Source organism: Gambusia affinis, linkage group LG02, assembly GCF_019740435.1.
Source record: "Gambusia affinis linkage group LG02, SWU_Gaff_1.0, whole genome shotgun sequence".
Taxonomy (NCBI): Eukaryota; Metazoa; Chordata; class Actinopteri; order Cyprinodontiformes; family Poeciliidae; genus Gambusia; species Gambusia affinis.
The window spans coordinates 13,506,254-13,526,301 of NC_057869.1; the positions used below are offsets into that span (position 1 = coordinate 13,506,254).

At 39.0% G+C, this 20,048-nt stretch overlaps 1 protein-coding gene across 2 annotated transcripts in view; it reads left to right on the top strand.

The window, feature by feature from the left end:
* Positions 1–943: 943 nt before the first annotated feature.
* The window catches only part of kiaa1549lb (KIAA1549-like b), a 68,584-nt gene continuing 49,479 nt past the window's right edge, over positions 944–20,048 (top strand). The window contains exon 1 of one of the 2 annotated variants that reach the window (XM_044137040.1): positions 944–1,584. In XM_044137040.1, coding sequence (XP_043992975.1) covers positions 1,353–1,584 — 232 coding nt within the window. In that variant the 5' untranslated portion in view covers positions 944–1,352. The remainder of the gene's footprint in view (positions 1,585–20,048) is intronic. The other variant, XM_044137043.1, reaches the window with a different exon arrangement.

The following is a 20,048-nucleotide window of genomic DNA, read 5'->3' on the forward strand; positions in this document are numbered from 1 at the left end:
CCCACTTTCATGGTCAGCGTCTTTTACTATGGCAAGGAGCACAAAAGTTGACAAGACGAATTGTAGAATTGTTTATAGTTTTCAATTGTTTTTGTACGACAGAGCAATTATCTAAATATCCTTATTCATACATTTAGTTTAGACAAATATTCATGGATGTGTATTTAGTACTAAACTTTCAATAATGAAAATACCATTCATAAAGGACATTTATAAAATTCAATTAGAATTTAATTTCATTCCTGGGAGGTTTTATACACTCAAATGATGTTTTGGTCACTATTTGCATGCATTTTTATATTATTATTGTATTTTAATAATATTGTGATAAATTACTTTTTAAACACAAAGGTAGCAATATTTGCAGTGCTAGTAGTATGCTATTTTTAAAATGTTAGAAATTATGGAATTAAATATATCAGAAGACCATTAATGTTTATTGTGTGTCCCTATCCATGGGCATATGTTAATAATTAAATAACATTTGAATATTCTGCAATAATAGGTTTTATAATATGTTCATATACAATTGTAAATAAAGGTTAGCTAAATAAGTGTTAGCAGTAATATTTATAATGTTAAAATCTAAAAATATATTCATTCCATAAGTTTCTATATGTTGCTGGGAATTAGAAGCGTCATCAACTTGTGTCTTTTGTGAGTCAAGGGTGCCATCTTGTGGAGTTAAAACGGTACAACAACCACCGCTGTAAATGCCTTCTCTCATAGCCAACAACAAGCCTGATGAGGTTGACAGTAGCTAACCTTTGAAATGACATTCATAGTAGAAGTGTAGCTTTTGTTTGTGTGGTTTACTTTATAGGTGAATGAGGCCAGTAATTAAAAAAAGGCCAGTTTGATCCAAACACAGCCAGCAGAGGGCGCCCTGCAGACAGGTCAGCTTTGACTTTCTGTACAGATGCTATTTTGTTTCAGCCTGGTCAGAGGAGAAGAAGACCTAAACGAGGTACCCACTCGCCGAGCTCCGTGGAAATATGCTTACTTTGGTGGTGACTGGATGTCCTTTGCACGAAACTCAGTGACCGTCATCCATCAGGAGCGGGTCTGAACGAGCCACTTCACCTCCAGCGGCTAAATGTCAAACCTCTGGGCAAAGTGAGAGCGCCACTCTGCGCCAGACCGTGATGATGGGTGGACCAAGCGCAGCGGAGCGATAAGGGCGCATTTCTTAATTTCCCTTCAACGTCGCGTTCCCCACTTCCCCTCGTCCTTCTATCCATCCCTGGACACACGACGTGACCCAGTGACGGCCGTGTTTCCCCCCGTTCACACACGTGGATTGATCCAATGCATTATTTACGAGCGAAACTTCAGCAACTTGTCCACTGGATATGGCTCCCGGTGTGAGGAGTGATGGGCGGGCGGGTCATCCCGAAGTACCGGGAGCCTGCGGGGCAGACGCCTATGATGGATGCTCACCGCGCAGGAGGGAAGCCGGAGGAGACAAGGGGAGGAGGTGTTTGAGGAGCGGTTGGCGAGCCGGAGCAGCGGGGATGCTCTTAGACAGCCTGCTGTCTTTGGCTCTGCTTTCACTCCTTGTCCGGTGCGCTGTGGCCGCAGAGGGTAAGCTCAACGCCGAGCAATGCGCTCCAACACGCTGAGGCGCATGCTGATCTGTTGCACCAACGTCTTTCTGCATTACACCTGCCCTGCATGTTGTATTTACTGTGAGCAGGATGGGAAAAAAAAGAGCACACTGGGTGGAAAATGGATCTTTTGTTTTACACAGGCAGCGTTTTGTAACCCACTGCAGGGTGCATGAATCCTGGGCTGTGCAGATGGAGCTGCGGTTGGATGAGTAGCTAGATAAATCATTTCTTTTAGAGGAAGGGGTATAAAAACAACAACCAAAAAGAAACCAAAAAAAAAAACTTCTGTCATTTAACCATCTCGATGTGTCTTTCATATGCTGGAAGACGCTGCTGTTGAGATTGATTGTTGTCATTGACTGACCTATTGGCTGGTAAAATATCTTAACAACCCCGACATGTCAGAGTATTTCAGATTGTGATGATTCTGGCTTTCTCTCTCCTACACCTGCTCCTGCAGCCATTTAACTTCTTTGTCTCGCTGATCTGATTGCACTGCACAGACCTAGACAAGCTGCACTCATAGCCATTTCATCATCATCCTTTTCCCCCAGTCCAACTTTACTACCTCATTGTACTTGAGCTTTTGTCAGTGCAAACTGTTACAGTTCCATTTAAGTTACATTTCCACTACAGGGGCTATTAAACAGTATCGCTGTTTGTAATGAGCTGCAGGGAGTTATTCTGGGAATGCAGTGCATTTACGGGGCAGTCTGTTTTCAGAGCATCTGGGACAGCACTAATGACACACATTCTCATGCCCATTGTGGGTCTGTTTGTCTCAGTGGGCACGCGAGGCAGCTGAGGTAAGTCAGGCCGACTTTGCTGCCGTTCTTCCATCCACATTTTGAGCAAGTCTTTTTCTGTAAAGGACAGTTCCTCTCTGCAAGTGCACTGATTTGGCAGTATTCCACTTTGCTCGTGCAATTCTTTCTGCCACTTCAGCACAGATGGCCCTTGAGGTCTCTGTGTGCATCCACAACTAAAGGAGAACGAAACAAGATGCTCCTATGCAGATGCTAAACAAACAGTGGCGCTCTTACCCGTTTCTGGGCTGCAAACTGTGGTGTCGTGGCTGTAGTCTCACCTCTTGGTGATGCACTGCTACAGTAGCACAGTCTCCTCCTCCTTCTCCTCTTCCTCCCATCTCTTCCTCTTCTTCCTCTTTGCAGTCAGCACATCCATTCTTAAACATAAGTGCAGCAGCACCTGAGCTGCTAAATATTTGGTGATGGTACCACACAAGTCCTTTTAATAGTCCCCGAATCCAGATTCAAGAATGTAGAATCAGTGCAACATATATATAAAAAAAGGCTCATTTAGATTGTCGGGACTGTAAAAACCAAAGTGACCATTATACTAGACACAAAAACATTTCCATTAGTTGAAAATTTGAATCAAATTTTGACTCATTTGGGGTTTTTTGTTGTTGGTTTTTGTCCCACATGGATCTATAGTAGGTGCATTGCCAAAGAGTGCTTAAGTATAAGTTGCCTACTGATCTACATGTCAGTGTATGTGCACATTTGTAAGTCTGGCTGTGTAAAACCACAGTAAGTGGGTGTAACTAGAGAAGTACTCCTCTTCCTAAGGCAGAGACTGACCCCAACCCCAACCCCAACCTCCCACGCTTCTGTTTTTGCACGCCCCTCCACACAATAATAATAATTTTTTTTTAAATTTAAAAAAACACTCACACACACATTTGAGGAAAAACATGAAGGTGGCAGCTTACACATGCCTCATCTAATCTGATAAAGTTTGAAGAGCCTCTCTGAAAGAACAGAATATAACTGTTCAGCAAAGCAAAGCGTACGATTCACTAACATTCAAAATTACAAATGCTGTCCAAGTGATGCATGGATACTTCAATGAATTTCTGGATTAGTTTTGGATCACTACAGGACTTTAATGACAGAGCCTTCCTAGTATTTCTCTAAATTGGCGTTAGGTTGCTCTTGGCAGCAATAAAAGCATCAGCGAGGTTTAGATATGTTTTTATAGGAATTATTGTCCCTTCTTCCAGGAAAGTATTTGTGAGGGCAGGCACTAATGTTGGATGTGAAGACCTGCCCTAACTCCACTTGATCCGAAAGGCGTTATGTTAGATTGAAATCAGGAGCCTGTGCAGATCAGACAAATATTTCACAACAAAGTTCCTCTTTGAAGTATTTCTGAACTGTGCTTTGTGTACAAGTGGACAGTTATGTCGAAAATCCCCACAAAATCAAGATTATGAAATTGTCCAAATTGTTTTGGCATACAGCTGCATAAAGAGTTCTTTTTACTAAAGAACTCTGCACCAACCATTACATATGATACTACACACGCAGAGTGTTCTCTCCATCCCTAGAGTCAGAGTCAAACATGAAGAAGCAGCATTCGGTTTTTATGCTCCTCTAGTCTGGAACAAACTTCCAGAAAACTGCAAAACAGCTGAAAAACCGAGTTCCTTCCCACAAAGCCCAAAACCTCTCTCTTGTTAAGAGTTGCCTGAGATTAATTGCTGTATTGTTTATTATTATATTTGATGATGATTGTTCTTGATGATGGCATTGACAAAATGTAATGTTTATGTCTTCCTTCATATGTTTTATCATGCAAAGCACTTTGTACTGCCTTGTTGCTGAAATGTGCTGTACAAATAACCTTGACTTGACTTCACTCTGTTGCAGTCAGGCAAGTTGCAAGCTTCTTGCAACTGCCACAACCAGACTCTGGATTGCCAGACAGAGTCATGATTAATCTTTACATAGAACACGTCTCTGCTGCTGCTCCAGAGTCCAGTGGCAGCATGCTTTGCACCACTGCAGCTGACACTTTGCATTGCACTTCGTGACGTAAGACTTGGACGCGGCTGCTCGGCCATAAAAACCCATTTCATTAAGTTTCCTGTGCTCTATTCCCAAGTTAATCTGAAGGCCACATGGAGTTTGGATGATACTGACTGTACAGAAAGGTAGCAACTTCTGGACAGGATGTGCCTCATTATCCCATGACCTATGATTAAATGTGGCCCACCACTTTGTGTTTTATATATCCACTTACAACTAACTGTGGAATATTTAGTAGGAAGGAAATGTCCCAATGAAACTTATTACACAGGTGGATTTCTCAGAGTCCTTGAAAAATATTCATTCACTGAAAAATATTTTTAGAAGCCGTCTGCATACTTAGGCGACTGATTTTATACCCATGTGGTCACTGAAGTGTTTGGAAATGATAAATTCTATCATTTGGGGGCTGTTCCGGTTCTCAGTATGCTGAGAACCACAACAGAGTTTGAACAATCTTGTATCAGAATTTTCTAAGGTCAAAGCAATTTTGGTACAATCACATTTGACCTTACCACTATTTAGAGAACAATGCAATGTCCAGAATTCTCCTATTACACTCACTTAAAACTAATTTGCAGCTTACACTGTTGTCCTTGACTCAAATGAGACTCAGTAATAGTTGGAGGAGCTGAACCAGAGGAAGCTATCCCTCCTCTGATGTCAGAGCAGAACCTTACAGTTACTTATGAGTGCTGACAGCTTTGGATGGGACTGACCTCATAGAGCTGTCGATTCAAAACGCCGTCCCGAAGCTGCTGCAAGTCATCACTTCCTGCCCAGAGATTTATTGAAATAGACCTAAGAGACGGCTGAAAAACTGTTTTTTTCATCAGACTGCACTTTTTACCTTTTTTCTTTACTTGTGAATGCATTAGTTGGCTCGTGACATAATCTGTGGGCTTTCTCCTTTTAAAGCCTCTTCTTGGCCTTTTTCTTGTGTTTGTGAAGAGAATTGTTGTTGCTTTTTTCTACTCTTTTTCGGGCTCCCAAGAACTTTATGTTGAAGTAAAAAAAATCCTGTTTCAGTGTTTCTCTGGTGACCTGCTTGAAGATGTTTTATGCTAGTTTTTGCTAGTCTTGCCTTGTTGCAGCTGTAGACTTAATGGCAGTTAATTATGCCATTTGTAAACCTGTTAGAGAGTCTTGAGATGTATGCGACGATTCCTCTCTATGCGTGTGATTTCCTTTTCCCCGCAGGTTTGGGTTCAGCTGTTTCAACGTCCACTGGATGCTCAAACATTTGTCGTAGCGATGACTTGTCAAGCTGAGACGTTAATACAAACGCACAATCGGGGTTTTCTCCAAAAAAACATGTGTGCCTAAATCAGTTTTCTAAATATGTAATTTCGTTGCGGGATACATTTGTTTTGGTAGAAATAAAAAATGTAGCTTCCATTTAGAACTGTGAAAGAACTTGAGAGCAAGAAAGGGAAACAGAAGAAACCGCATTGTTAGGTGATGAAAAATATACTAGTGTCGGCAATCATTCAGCGAGACTAAGGCCATTTGTTGGCTGATCTGGCTGTAAGTCACTCCTATGGTCTTTTGCTTTCTGTCAGATTGTAAAAGTCAAAGACATTTCATTTCCTCACAGCTGTATAGAAAGCAAGCAGCAGGTCAGTCTCACATTGATGTAAAGATAGGAAAGGCTTCTAATTAGCATTATGTACCATCTGCCTTGCTTTAAGTTGGGTACAATCTGGAAATATTGCTATTGTGCGACGGGTTATCTCCATGTTTCCCTTTGTACCTTCGATCCTCTGCGTTCTTTTGTTTCCCTGCGTTTCTCCGGCTTTTTGGCGGAGGCTGATGGCAGATGAAGGGCTTGGCTCTGCTGCTGCTTGAGAAAGGGCAGCAGGCTGTCTGATTTACTGGGACATGCTATATTGCAGGCTGCTCTGCACAGAGCCGTTGTTAATCACACAGCAGTACACAGAAACACTGCAAAAGATCCCAAGCACCGATTGTGTTGGCTGCTTAAGAGCATGATTAAAAAAAGAAAGTGTAATTAGGTTCCTACTTGTGGGTGAATAAATGACAACAAAATATTCAGTTACAGTGTCTATTCAATCAACAATCAAGATATCAGTTAGCTCCTCTCAACCCTTGCGTCAACACTGGCTTGTCTTGTTTCTCACAATCCTGAGCTTTGGTATTTTGGGGACTTAAAATCGTTCTAGAAATACTTCATTGGATTTTAGTCTAGGCTCTGACTGGGGCACATGAGGTCATTCATACACCAAAGCGATGCCTTTGTCGTCTTGGCTGTGCGCTTAGAGTCAATGTCGTGTTGATGAGATGAGTCGTTGCCTTAGTCAGAGCTTTGGAGCACTGTGTGAAAAGAAGTCTTAAGGAGTCTCATTGACTCCAACTGTGCTCACAGAAAAAACAAAACAAACAAACAAAAAAACATCCCCACAGCATTATACCACCGCCACTAATATAGGCCAGAGGATTGTGTTTCTCCTAGTCTGACAGTCTCTAAAGTGTGTTTCTGGCCGCTGTAATGGAAGCAGCTGATTGGCGGAGAACATTAGCTAAGATTAACCTTCTTGATGAGTCTACCTCCACAAGGGAGCACTTGAAATCACCTGTAGTGACGGTTGTTTTCTCTGATCACAGCCTACTGTCCATGATTGCTCAGTTTCTAGGGAGATTCCTGGTTCCAAATAATGGACTCCTCAGTGCTTTCCTAAAACGTTTAGTGCTACTTAAATATTTCTTGTGTCTTTCCTTAGATTTATGCTTTCAGAAAATCCAGGCTGCGAACCTCTACTCTACTAACTGACGTCATAAATCAGGTTCTCTCGGTGATACTTAATGAAGAGCAGGACAGCACAAATAACTTAACTTTATGTGCAATAAGCGTAATAACTTTAGGACTAATATTTAATGTAGCTTAAATTTATTTTATGTTCTTATTTAGAACTTTCCTACTATGTTTAAATATAATTCCCATTAGTTTTCAAAACGTCCTTCTGATTCTTTGGTGGTTCATAGAACATCGAGTAAATTTCATCTTTGTACCTGAGAGTAAAAACTAATCTAATATTTATATTAAAAAATGCAAATCAAAGGGTTCACCTCTAAGAAGAGTTCTTGATTGTTTAGCATTGATCAGACAAGATTTTGGATCTTTAGTGTCCAAAAACAAAAGAGACAAGTGGCTAGAGACATAGTCATTGAGCGCTTTTAATAGGAAGCTGTGCTCATTATAAATGGAAGCACTAAGTGTACTGAAAAGCTTTGCTTTGCATTTCAGCACAGGCGCCTCTGTGGACCGTGGCATTTAACCAAATCCCTTTGAACCACTGGAGGAGGGAATGTGAGATTAGTAAGACACACAAGCACATTCATCAGACATTCATTCAAAATGTTACAGATTTAATAGCAGGCAAATGGGGGGGCTGCACCATGGATGTTTTGGGAGGAACTGGATCGTTATGTAAGTTGCTGGCGCAATGGGTAAAAATAATTTAAGTAAATTCCAAAACCTTTGTAATAAAAAAAAATAAAAAAAAAATTGTATGAGTCCAAGAAGGGCAGCATATCTCCTGTCTAAAAGAAGTGTTTGATTGTAGCATTGTAAAAAAATGTATGTGGAGTACAAAGGATGTTCATTGCAAATACCATCATTAACAATTGTGAGAGCAGTGAATATCAGTACTGTGTCAAGGTACCAAAAAACCCTGCTGTTTTCTTTGATCGTGTTTCTTATTGTTAGTCTCCAGCAGAATTGGTCTGTATAACACAAAGAGAAAAAACATTCATGACACACCGGCTTGTCTTCTTAATGTAGTTTTGACCCGCAAATGGTTGTAAGTTACAAGCCAAGCAAGTTGTGGTCGGCCACAGAAACTTATGTTTAACGTTCACTTTTTTTCACAGAGTTGTTAATAACTCTAGTTATCATTTTTAATTAGAGAGAGAAACATCCTTGTGTCAGCTGCTTTTTTGGCTAACTACTTTGTGATTTTATAGTACAATGTTATTTGAAACTAATTAGGCGTACACGTAAACGTGAAAGCAAAAAGATACATTTCTTTTAAGTATTTAGTTTGTTCAGAAGGCAACTGTTTAGTGTCTCGTGGGCTACAGACTGCTAACGATAAAAAAATTCTGGGTTTTTTATTTTTTGCTTGAATAAAGCAAAAATAAAATAAAAGCAACCTGGCTGTAAAACATTATATGCAAAAACCTCTATTTGACCTTTTACTTATTTCAACTTACAATCAAAGGCCCTTTATAATGACCCTGTTGGACCTTTTAGATCAGTGTTAGACTTTTGTCCCACATAGATAACCTTATGAATCTTCCAAGTATGTTTTCTACACATCAGTGTTGCACTGATAAGTCTAGTTTGAATTCACTTTAAAATTAAATGAACTCTGAAGTGAATTTGTGGTTTAATTTAAAAGAATAACATGTTTGAAACTTGAAATAAAGTAAAAAAAATAGCTTCAACATAAATATTAACTGGATCATATGGCCTAAGAAAATGTGGCAATATCCATCCATCCATCCATTTTCTTTACACCCTTCTTCCCTAAATGGGGTCGGGAGGGTTGCTGGTGCCTATCTCCAGCTGCGTCCCGGGCGAGAGGTGGGGTTCACCCTGGACAGGTCGCCAGTCTGTCGCAGGGCAACACAAAGACATACAAGACAAACAACCATGCACACACACACTCACACCTAGGGAGAATTTAGAGAAACCAATTAACCTGACAGTCATGTTTTTGGACTGTGGGAGGAAGCCGGAGAACCCGGAGAGAACCCACCATGCACAGGGAGAACATGCAAACTCCATGCAGAAAGACCCCTGGCTGGGTATTTTTGTGTGGTGACCCCCTTTTTGGGTTGTGGGAATTTTCATCAGCTTGTTCCATCAGTGTGTGTTTTTAATTGTTATGTAAATTTAAATACTCACTCTTTTGTTTGATCTTTTGTGTCCTCTAATTACTGTATGTTGTGGGTTTGAACAAATAAGAAATCCACCATTAACACGATTTTATCATGGTAGAAGGAGCACAGTGTTGTGTTTTACCACGTGAAGGAATCTAACAGAATAAAGAAAACAACAACCAAAAATTAATGATATAGAAATTTCTTACATTTAACTTGACATTAGGAGCATTTTCTTACCTTCAGATTTGACAAATTCCAGGTATGTGATGGTATTGACAGCACGTTAGCTCACTGCATTCATCTAGGCAGAAAATACAAACAAACCATTCATCACCTGGCACGGACCAATGTCTGGTTTAAGCAGAAAAAAAAGGCTGCCTGTTCTGGCTCTGAATAAATGAGTGTTTCTCATTTTCAGCTTATAGAAAATCCTTTGATACTGTAGCTCACCCAATTCTCTGATTCGGAGAACTCCCTCTGATTTTAGTTTTTGTAAAACAAGTTGGAGGCAGTCTTTCTGGAGCAGAGATGTCAGAAACAGTGAAGCATCAAGAGTAATTTAAACTCACAGAGCACCGAGTGAATATTTAAACAATATTTAAGTCTCACTCAGCTAAACTCTATACGGACTTTAAATATTACTCCTTGGACAGAATGCTGGCTTTTGAAGACACACACTTAAAAACTCCATGCAATTCTTATTTAAAACTTTAAACACTTTATACTCGACACATTTACTTCTACTATGCTTGAGTGCATTTTTTAATCTGCGTTGCAGTTGGTGGATCTTTATCTCTTGTTAGAGTGATGGAGCCAGTCTTGAAATGAGACAGGCTGTTCTCCAGAACCCATTTCATCAAATCATTACTCACATAATCAAGCAGTGTGTAGCTGTTCCGCCTCTGAAGATTGTACCTTCTACGGTCATACACGCAAAAGACCTTTCCATTTACTTGTGCTGAGGGCAGATGCTCACAATCTATGCTTTCAGTCGCCAACATATCCCACTAGATTGTGCCTGAATAGCATCTAATTTAGAGAACTTTGTTCAATATGAAAGCAGTCACGATGCTGCTACATTCTTAGTATTTTCCAAATAGTGCACCTGCTGTATATGTCAGCAGTACCCTCCCAATATGATTCTGACGTGTGTGCCCATAATAGCACAATGCCCTAGGGTTTGGGGCAGCTTAAGTTTATCTGTCTAGGTCAGGATACAGCTAAGTGCTGTACAATCTACAGACCATGGTATCACACTAGTTTGTTTCAATGACCTTGTCACAATCTGCAGAATTAACCATATGCATGGGAGGCTTCTGCTCTACCACAATCAGTTTCATCACCAGTACAGAGGAGGGTTCCTTTCGAGCTTTATCAGCAGCTGATCTGCAGCACAAAATGACACAGCTGAACAGATTTGGTTTTGAAATGCCTTGGCTTCTTTAGAACATACCATCAAGGATCGTTTCAGTTTTGTCTTGGCTCTATAGGAGAAATGCTCAGTTCAAAAGGATTCATACTCAAAATGTGCAGTGCATCTGGAAAGTGTTTACACCGCTTCACTTTTTCAGAATTTTTATGATGCTACAACCTTTTATGATGCTATCTATCTATCTATCTATCTATCTATCTATCTATCTATCTATCTATCTATCTATCTATCTATCTATCTATCTATCTATCTATCTATCTATCTATCTATCTATCTATCTATCTATCTATCTATCCATCCATCCATCCATCCATCCATCCATCCATCTATCTATCTATCTATCTATCTATCTATCTATCTATCTATCTACCTACCTACCTACCTACCTACCTACCTACCTACCTACCTACCTACCTACCTACCTACCTACCTACCTATCCATCCATCCATCCATCCATCCATCCATCCATCCATCCATCCATCCATCCATCCATCCATCCATCCATCCATCCATCCATCCATCCATCCATCCATCCATCCATCCATCCATCCATCCATCTATCTATCTATCTGTCTTTAGAGTTTTTGGTTTTATGTTTTTAATAATTTGTTAAAATTTCTACACTGTCTCAATTGGGTATTTATGTGCAGAATTTGAGGGGGAAAAAAAACATTTATTTAATACAATTTGGAGTGAGGCTGAAACATAAAATGTGATGAAAATTACGCACTGTGAGTACTTTCCAGAAACTCTCATGAGTCTATAGCCTGTTTGTAAAGATTGGTATCTGGAGAATTTGGAGTCCTGTTCATCACAGGCTTCAAATATAGCCTTAGCTGGGTTGTTTCCGCCATTTAGGTTTTGGTTAGCTTATTTTCTGAAGAATGTTCAACTTCTTTAAGAAAGTCCTAGTGTCATATAGGCGTCTTACAAATGTCACCGTTTATGCTTTGTATGCAACAAGATAAAACAGTTTAACTAACTTTGCCTGTGATAATCATGACATAAAAGCTGATCTTTTTAAATAATTGGAATTAGCTGTCTTTAGAATAAGTTTGCCTGTCGTAGACTTTTGAGTGAAGCAGAAAGTGGTCAGGACCTTCTCAGCTGGTTTCTTGATATTACCTGTATTACATAATTTTTTGTTTTTAAGGTGAAGTGGGCTGCAGGACTGTAGATGATCTAATATTTTCCTCAGGAGAGTTGTGGCTCCATAGCAATTTCACAGATGAGAAAGAAACAGTTTTACTGTATAGCAGGAACAGGATTCTGTTCAGAGTGTTGCTGTCTACCTCGTTCTCCATGTGTCTTTGTTGCCTGCAGCGCTGCACCTTTTTAGACGATCATTGAAGGTGAAGCGGCTCTCCTCAGGGTAAAATCATGAAGCGAGTTTATTCACAGTAATTCTACTTTCAAAGGCTTATCAAAGTCAATGGATGCCATTCTGAGACATGGTCAGCATCCAATAGGGCGTGGACTGTAAATGCATAACAGGTGGGATTCTTGAGACCATAAAAGAAATCAAAAGAAGTTCAGAGTTTAAAATGGGTTTGTTGTGAAGGAAGACAACTAATTAGAGCTTAATAATTACAGGTATAAGTTCAGAAGTAGAGTCAAACTAACATTGGAATTCTGTTTGTTCCTTGTTCATAAGACACCAAATCGTGACAGAACAAATCAAAATGGACCAGGCCATGCAATCTTTGCTGTATGCACTTATACCGACATTTATATAATGCAGTAGATACACATACTTGTTCTGCAGCATAGCTGTTCCATTTCTAATCCTGAAAGGACCGTGTTCAAAAGACATATCCTAGCTGAGCTATTCATCCTGAATAGATGGCTTCCATGGAGACGTCTATCCTTTTAGCTGTTCTGCAATCTGTGTGTAAATCTGATCAACAATCAAACTGGGAATAGGTAAGATTTTGCAGGGTGATACATTGCCTGCCAAAGAATTACAGCAGATACAGTAGATTATTTCATCACACATCTTTAGTGTCTCATTGGCTGGATTGGAAGAGCCTTTTCTTTTCTTAAAAAACAAAGAAAATTAATTAATTAACTTAAGTATGTCAGTAATTCTGACATGCTGTACATTGCACAGCCAATGAACTTAAAATTTCCTATGGATTTAATTTCTAAATGAACATTTATTAATTCTATGTTCAGAGATAACTTTCTACATTTTTAAATTTTTGATGATAAATGCAAATCTATATTTTCAATAAAGACTTTACATGTTGAAACTGTCCATACAACTAGATCTAAATGACATATTAGAAAGAATAATCTATTTTTCTAGGTTTCAGAAAACTTTACATGCTCTTTTGAAAAAGTTTAAAAATTCTAGGAAATAGTAAATTGGCTATTTTTCACTCTGTTGGAACTAAGTATAATATAACGTGCTGTGCAGTATGCAATATATAACCCGGTTTATTAACTCTAATATAGGGTAAGGGAAACCAGCCTGACACCGTTCTGTAGTGAAATATTATTTTAAAAATCCGCTTTAAATGCACTTCACGTCCTTAAAGAGACCTAGCTAATGTGTTTTTACACAGAGACACTGTGTAGCTAAAAAAATTGCTCTGTAAAAAATTCTAATTTTTGGGGGATAAGTAGAACAGAGCTGGACATTTTGAATATCCTCTCAGGTCTCTTCAAAACATCAAAACACATCATGTAGGCTGACATAGAAAGCAACCAGTGGCAATAAGTTTTGTTATGGTGCACTTCGCCATTACAGCATGATGGGAACAGCTCTACTGCCTCATAGTCCATGTTATAAAAGTTCACTGCACAAAAACCAGTCATAACTAATAATGCAAAGTGTCAAGAAAATCCGAAATCATCCCACTTCCCCATGCTGGAGATTTTAGTTTAACAGTAACAATAAATAAAGTTATCTTTAAAATTAATTATTCAAGTAAAATCTAGACCCAACAGTAGACTTAAATGTCAATAAAATCAATTTGGTTGTGTGTGTTGTTTCTGTCTCCTGCAAACTTTGCTTTAATTCTACTTTTTTCTATCTAATCATAAGAAATCATAGTCAAGACAGAGAGAGTCATGAAACAGGAAAAGCAGTTTCCTGGAAAAAGAGGAAGTAAGTTTCCAGCCTGCAGATTTATAAAAATAGTTCAGACTATTACTTAGCATGAAAGTTTTAAAGAAAGAAATCTAAATATTGTGAGTAATTGGATAAGATTCAAAGTAAAATACTTATATTAATATTGGTTTACTTGTAATAATACTTACACTTACACTTACATTAGTGGGAACTCTTACAAGTAAAACAAGTAACTGTAACTTTGATATCAAATAATAAGAATCATGAATTATTCTTGGTTTCTTTACAGAAAACATTTGTAATAACTCACATTAAGATTATAATAAGAGTAACTGATAAATTATGGTTATCATAACATTATAAAAGAATGATAAATCAGAGAAGTAAAAGAAGTTATAAATGTGATTTTTACTCTGAACTTGAAATGTTATAAATGTGATTTTTACTCTGAACTTGAAATGGTGTCAAAGGTGTAACTGCAATTAAAGATCACTGATGTGTTGGAGGTAGATTGTAGGTGAAAGGTTAAGGGAGAAAGAGGAACTAACAGGAGAGCAGAGATGGTCAACACCTTATTTGGAAACAGGTTGTTGAGCAAAAGTGGGGTGTGGGTGCGACTTTAGCAACTCTCGGTGCGAAGATGTGAGTTTGGAGGATGCAGTTGCTCCTTTTCTCGGAAAAGGAGTCGTGTCCTACGTGCCTGGGTCAAAGTGACCCAGGTCACAAGTGTCACAGGTGCATTATTTCGCAACCTTCAACAGTAACCAGGGCGAAGGCCTGAGCTAAGAGTTGGGGCCTGGCGCAGTCATGAGGATGTGCTTACAGATGTTCTTTTTCTATAAAAATGCCTAGGAGACTGCTACAGCTTTGTGTGTTGATTAATAGTGATTGCTTAATGTGTAATCTCTGTATTTTAGTATGTTTTCTGTAACGATGAACCAAAATCAAATAATCTAATGTAATGAATTGATGTTTTATATAAAACAAACTTTATTGATTAAAGTTAATTATATGGATAAAAGTATAGAATCAAAGAAAGAGAAGGAAGGCTGAGGTGGGTGCAAACTGCAAATGTCAGAACATGAGAGTGGGTTTAGTTGTGCAACTGCCAGGTCACAAGTATGCCTGCCACTTGAGAAAGTTTCCAATAGTCGCAGGTGTCAAAAGCACGTTATCTCGCAACAGGGTCAATATGACCCAAGTCACGAATGTCACCAGAGTGGTGTGCAATCTCCCACAATGGTTGGGGCCTGAGTGTAGAGGCGGGCAAACGCAAGCAGCACCCCTGCTCTCTCTCTCTCTATCTGGGGTACATGCCCACAAGTGCAGAAACGTATAAAAATGTGAGACCGAGGTGATACGATGTTCTTAAATGTCGCCGGCGCTGAGACTCTACACAAGTGTGGTAAGAAGACCAGCAGAGGACTACGCCCTGGAACCAAGAAAAGCGCCTCACAAGGAGGACAACGGAGCTCCTCACGCCGGACCAAAGGGCGAGATCCACCGACCCACTGCCTTGGTTCCTCATTGGATTTCCACACTCTGCTCTCGACCCAACGATCTCAAAACCACATCGCAACAGACTTGGGGAACTGAACAAAAGTCACAGGATCGACTAAGGGCTGTTCGGCTGGATGAAGCAGACAGTTCATTTTGTTTCGGTTCCAAAGAGGATTTATGATTCAAAGTCAAAGACTCTGACCAAGGACTACAAGGACTCTGTTGCCAAGATCCGATACCATCGATGGGTATGAGTTGTGCCACACCCAAAGCCTTATTTGATAGATAGATGACAGTGTAGGGAGGTTGTTAGGTAAAGGTTGAATTGATCTAAACTATATTGATTTTCTTTGTATGGTAATCACAAGTAAATTCTGTATGCCTGTCATTTTCCCTGCTAAAGCTTGCTTAATAAATTCATATATTTTAAAAAATTCTGATTAGGTTGTGGACATTGAAATTAATTGAGTCATTTGAATTAAAGTTCTTCTATTTATAGTAAAATCAGTATTCATGATTCTAGTAATGTGGTGGCTTCAGACTTTCCTTTGGTGAGAGAAAAATAATGACCCTGTGATTATCTTAGTCTTAGTCACTAAAAATTATCTAGCCGTTACCAAGTGCACGTTACAATTTTAGAAAGGGAACTACCGTTAACAGAAGTGGTTATTGGAACTATGCGGCTGTGAGGGCTACTCGGTTGATTGTTCCTTAACTGGGAAGGGTCATAACTTCTGGATAAGGAGGTAGTCAGAGCTAGACGAATCCCTTTCGCCACCAGTTTAAATAGATTATCTCTTATAGATCTTGTTCAGGGTAAGACCCAGGTCTTAGAGATTCTCCGGACCTGTTAGACAGAGAACTGGTTCAGTAGTCAGCCCGAGGAGTTGTGAGGAGAGGGCGGGGCTGGCTATTGCGCAGTAACAAACAAAAGACATCCAAAACTCCCAATGATGGAAAGTCCCTGAAGTACTTTGAATAATTGTAATTGTCCCAAAACTATTCATATCTTTGTCAGATTTAGACTTAAGGTATTCTTTCAATTTTACTAACATGTTTCCTCTGACGAAAGTAACCTTAGCATTTTGCGGTGGTCTCACTTGAATCTTGAATCTGATTGAAAATCATTGGAGGTAAAGAAAAGGCTGGTGACAAGGAGGCCTTCCAACATTAACTCATTGGTCTTTCTGGGGGATTTCCTACCTGGCCTCTGCTGTGTTTGGGTGTTGAGTGCTATGATGTGTATGCTCTTCTCAACATAATAACTTCCTTAAACTTCCAGATGAAGTATTTTCACACATCTTTTACACACACCCACACTCACATCCATTTGTTCTACAACTCCCCCCGCCGCACACACACATCCTTGTAATTTTATCGATCTGATGACTTTGTATTGACTTCCATTTAGATTAGTAACTACATTTATGCCTAATCATTACCATCACATTCACACTAACTTTAATCAAAATTTTATTGACCCAAAACTAGCAGAGCTCAGTACAATAAAAAAAAGTGATGACCAGGAACATGTTCTCATTAACCCCACAAAAATCTTCCCTTCTGTTTGAATGTGTTTTTTGTGTAAGTGCACATTCACAATCCAGAAAGCAAATATTTTCTGCTTTGATGTCAGAAAAATATTAGCGTGTATGAGGTCACTCCATCTCTGCTTTATCTAAATGATCCGTGTGCAACTTCTGTTTTGTCGAAGCAAACACTGAAAAGATTGACTCCAGTGATGCCGCAGTTCAAGTTACATGAAGCATGTTTTGTAGCTATTGTGACAGACTAAAATAGTTAAATTTATGGTTATAAATTCTGCAATGGGCTGTTTAAAAGCCCTTTGTTTTCCTAGCTTTTGTCATGATTAATGAGCTTCTAATTGAATGTTTGTTATTACATAATTACTTCTAAATCATTTAATTGCATGTCAGTTTTAAAATTACAATTAAAGCTGCATTGTATTGCAGCAGCAGCACGAACTAACGAACAGCGGCCCTGCAGGCAAATGGTTTTCGCAACCACAGTGACATAAATTAAACCTTTTTCACAGTGGAAGTGTTGACATGTCGTAGCAGGAAAAGCATTAGTTTATAGCATAGTATTGTAAGCACTGGAGACCCGGCAATAATGATTATCTATTCAAAGCATAGTCCTCTCCAACTCTGTGGTATAGTAAATATTTTCAAAATTCAGGTATGCAGTTGATTTTTGGTATTTGTGAGTTATCAGCCTTGTTATCCTGCAGTGATTGGCTGAATTTAGGATGTTTCCCTGAGAGCTCATCTGTCACTCAGCCTGCGGGAAGGAGTGGTGATCTCTTTGCTGGTTTGCCTGTTTGAGGGGTGAGTCCAGGTTGAATACCTGATCACTTTGATATGAATCACAATCAGTGTCTGTGTTGTGCTACATACATGTTGTTTGACCGGGAACACAGTCCCGGTCTATGGCTTAGCCATAATGCAGCTTCTTTTTTTATTATTATTATTATTATCACAGCGTTAGTTGTAACATTTTTGCTTGGGTTACCATTGTGAGTGCAAACAATTGTGTAGTCTCTCTATTGTGATATAAAGATTTCGGCTCACGTTTACCATAAAGTCATAAAGGTTTAGCTTCTCTGGGCTACATGAGCAAGGTAAAGATGGGTTATTGTTTTGGGCTTGACAGCAAAGCATGTCAAACACATTCTTAAAATGATAGTATTTAAAAAGTGAAGCATTTCACACCTGAGTCTTTGGGATCTAAAGAACTAACTCTCAGCATAGCAAACACAATGTTGTTTCCATCCATCTATAGCAAGGTGTCAATGCTATGACCTCTATAAGAACTATCTGCCTTGGACTGAATGTCTAGTGTGTACAGCTTTGTCTTCTAGGATTGTGCTTATCTTCATTTATTGTTCTATGAACTCTAACTGCCTTTTATGCTCTTACCGAGGAAAATCAGTGTTTTACAAACAGCATTTTGCTTGAAGGCCAAAAAGCTGTGTGTGTGTGTGTGTGTGTGTGGTTTTTAAAATCAGACTAGAACACCCTAAACATTTTCATTCAATTCACAATTATGCACTGTAGTTGTGCACTGCTTTGTCTATCAAGTAGAACTGAAGATAAAATACATGGTATTTGTGTTGTAATGTAATAAAATGTTAGAAGTTCCAGTGTCTGAATACAGAACGCAATGTATGGTGTCATGTTTGTAATCCATCAATGAGTTTTGGAAACTTTGATTCCTAAATCCCTGTGAATCCTAGCCAGAATAAGCTACTTTGTGGCCCTTTGCTATATTGACCCCAGATTACAAAGCTGTGTGACAGTTTGAAAAGGATTTTGACATTCTTGTACTTGACTCTACTGTCGAGTTCAGGGGACAATCCTGGAAGCTTAGCAGACTTATCCCACCTTATTATTTGTCATGGTTGTCCTCCCTATTTTATAGGCCTCGAACTACACTGTGGTACACTGTCAGGGAATAAATATGATTGTGATTTGAACAGCTTTCAGAGGTTAATAGTTTTCAACATAGGAACCGTAGTGAGTCAGTTGCGAGGTTGTGTGCATCATTGAATTAAAATTATAAATATGTTATCCGTCTCTTTTGGTTGTCAGCTTCTCCTTTTGTTGTGCTTTTACTTGTGAGATGCTGATTGACACATTTAAAATAAGTGCTTTGGAGTTTATGCTGTTGCACCATCCTAATAGAAACAAATGTACTCTTTTTACAGAATTTAGGCACAGTGACTATGTTTTTTCTCTTAACTAGCCTGTAGATTGTCAGCATGGGTTTTTGTGGCAAATCCGAGTTGAAAGAATGACCTGCTCTGACAGCATCAAGCCTCTTTAATCAAAAAATACTGCGTAGCGGTCGTGCTTTAACAATTACTTGAGCTAGGTGCCATATCTGAAAGTCTAGAATGAATGATTTGGTTGCTTTAGTAAGGTAAGGTTAAGTTTGCTTTAATTGTTCTCATTTTGGATTTCATTTATAATCGCAATCACTTGGGGGATAATAATAAGGTGGCATTCCCCAAAAGTTACATAAGACAAAAAATATTCTTCAAAATGTGTTTTGGGGACTTGTAGGTATATCACTGCAGCACAACTGGTCCGACGGGGACAGAGACAGGAGATCAGCACAGGGCAAATAAAACACAAGTACAGTCAGCTTTCTGCCACACCAAGAGAAGAGCTTTGATTTCATTTGAATTCTCTCTGAGGGTCCAATTAAACGGTCAGACAGACGGGTATGGGAACTTCTCAGCAATGACAGCAGAACAGAGAAGTAGCGTCTGACCATGCTGAGCTCCACCTGATGTGACATCGATCTCATGTGTGACATCTCACCACAGACACCTGAGGGCGTTCTATGTTTTTATTATTTGTTTAATACAGAAGGCTTTGTTATGTTTTGTGTATATCTGAAGTTTTTATGAGTTTTACTGCGCAAGTAGTTTGGAGTTATGAATATTAAAAAAAACATATTAATCCCACTTCAAAAATGGTCTAATTTGGATATTAAACATCTTCTATATTCCCAGTAAAACACCTTGAAATTGCCAATTTCTCCTTAGTTGGAGCTATAGTTTTTAATATATATATTTTTTATTTTTAATCCAGTTGTGTGTTTTTTACTATTTGGTTACAGTTCAAAATTGTCTATCATTATCAAACAAACATAGCCTAAT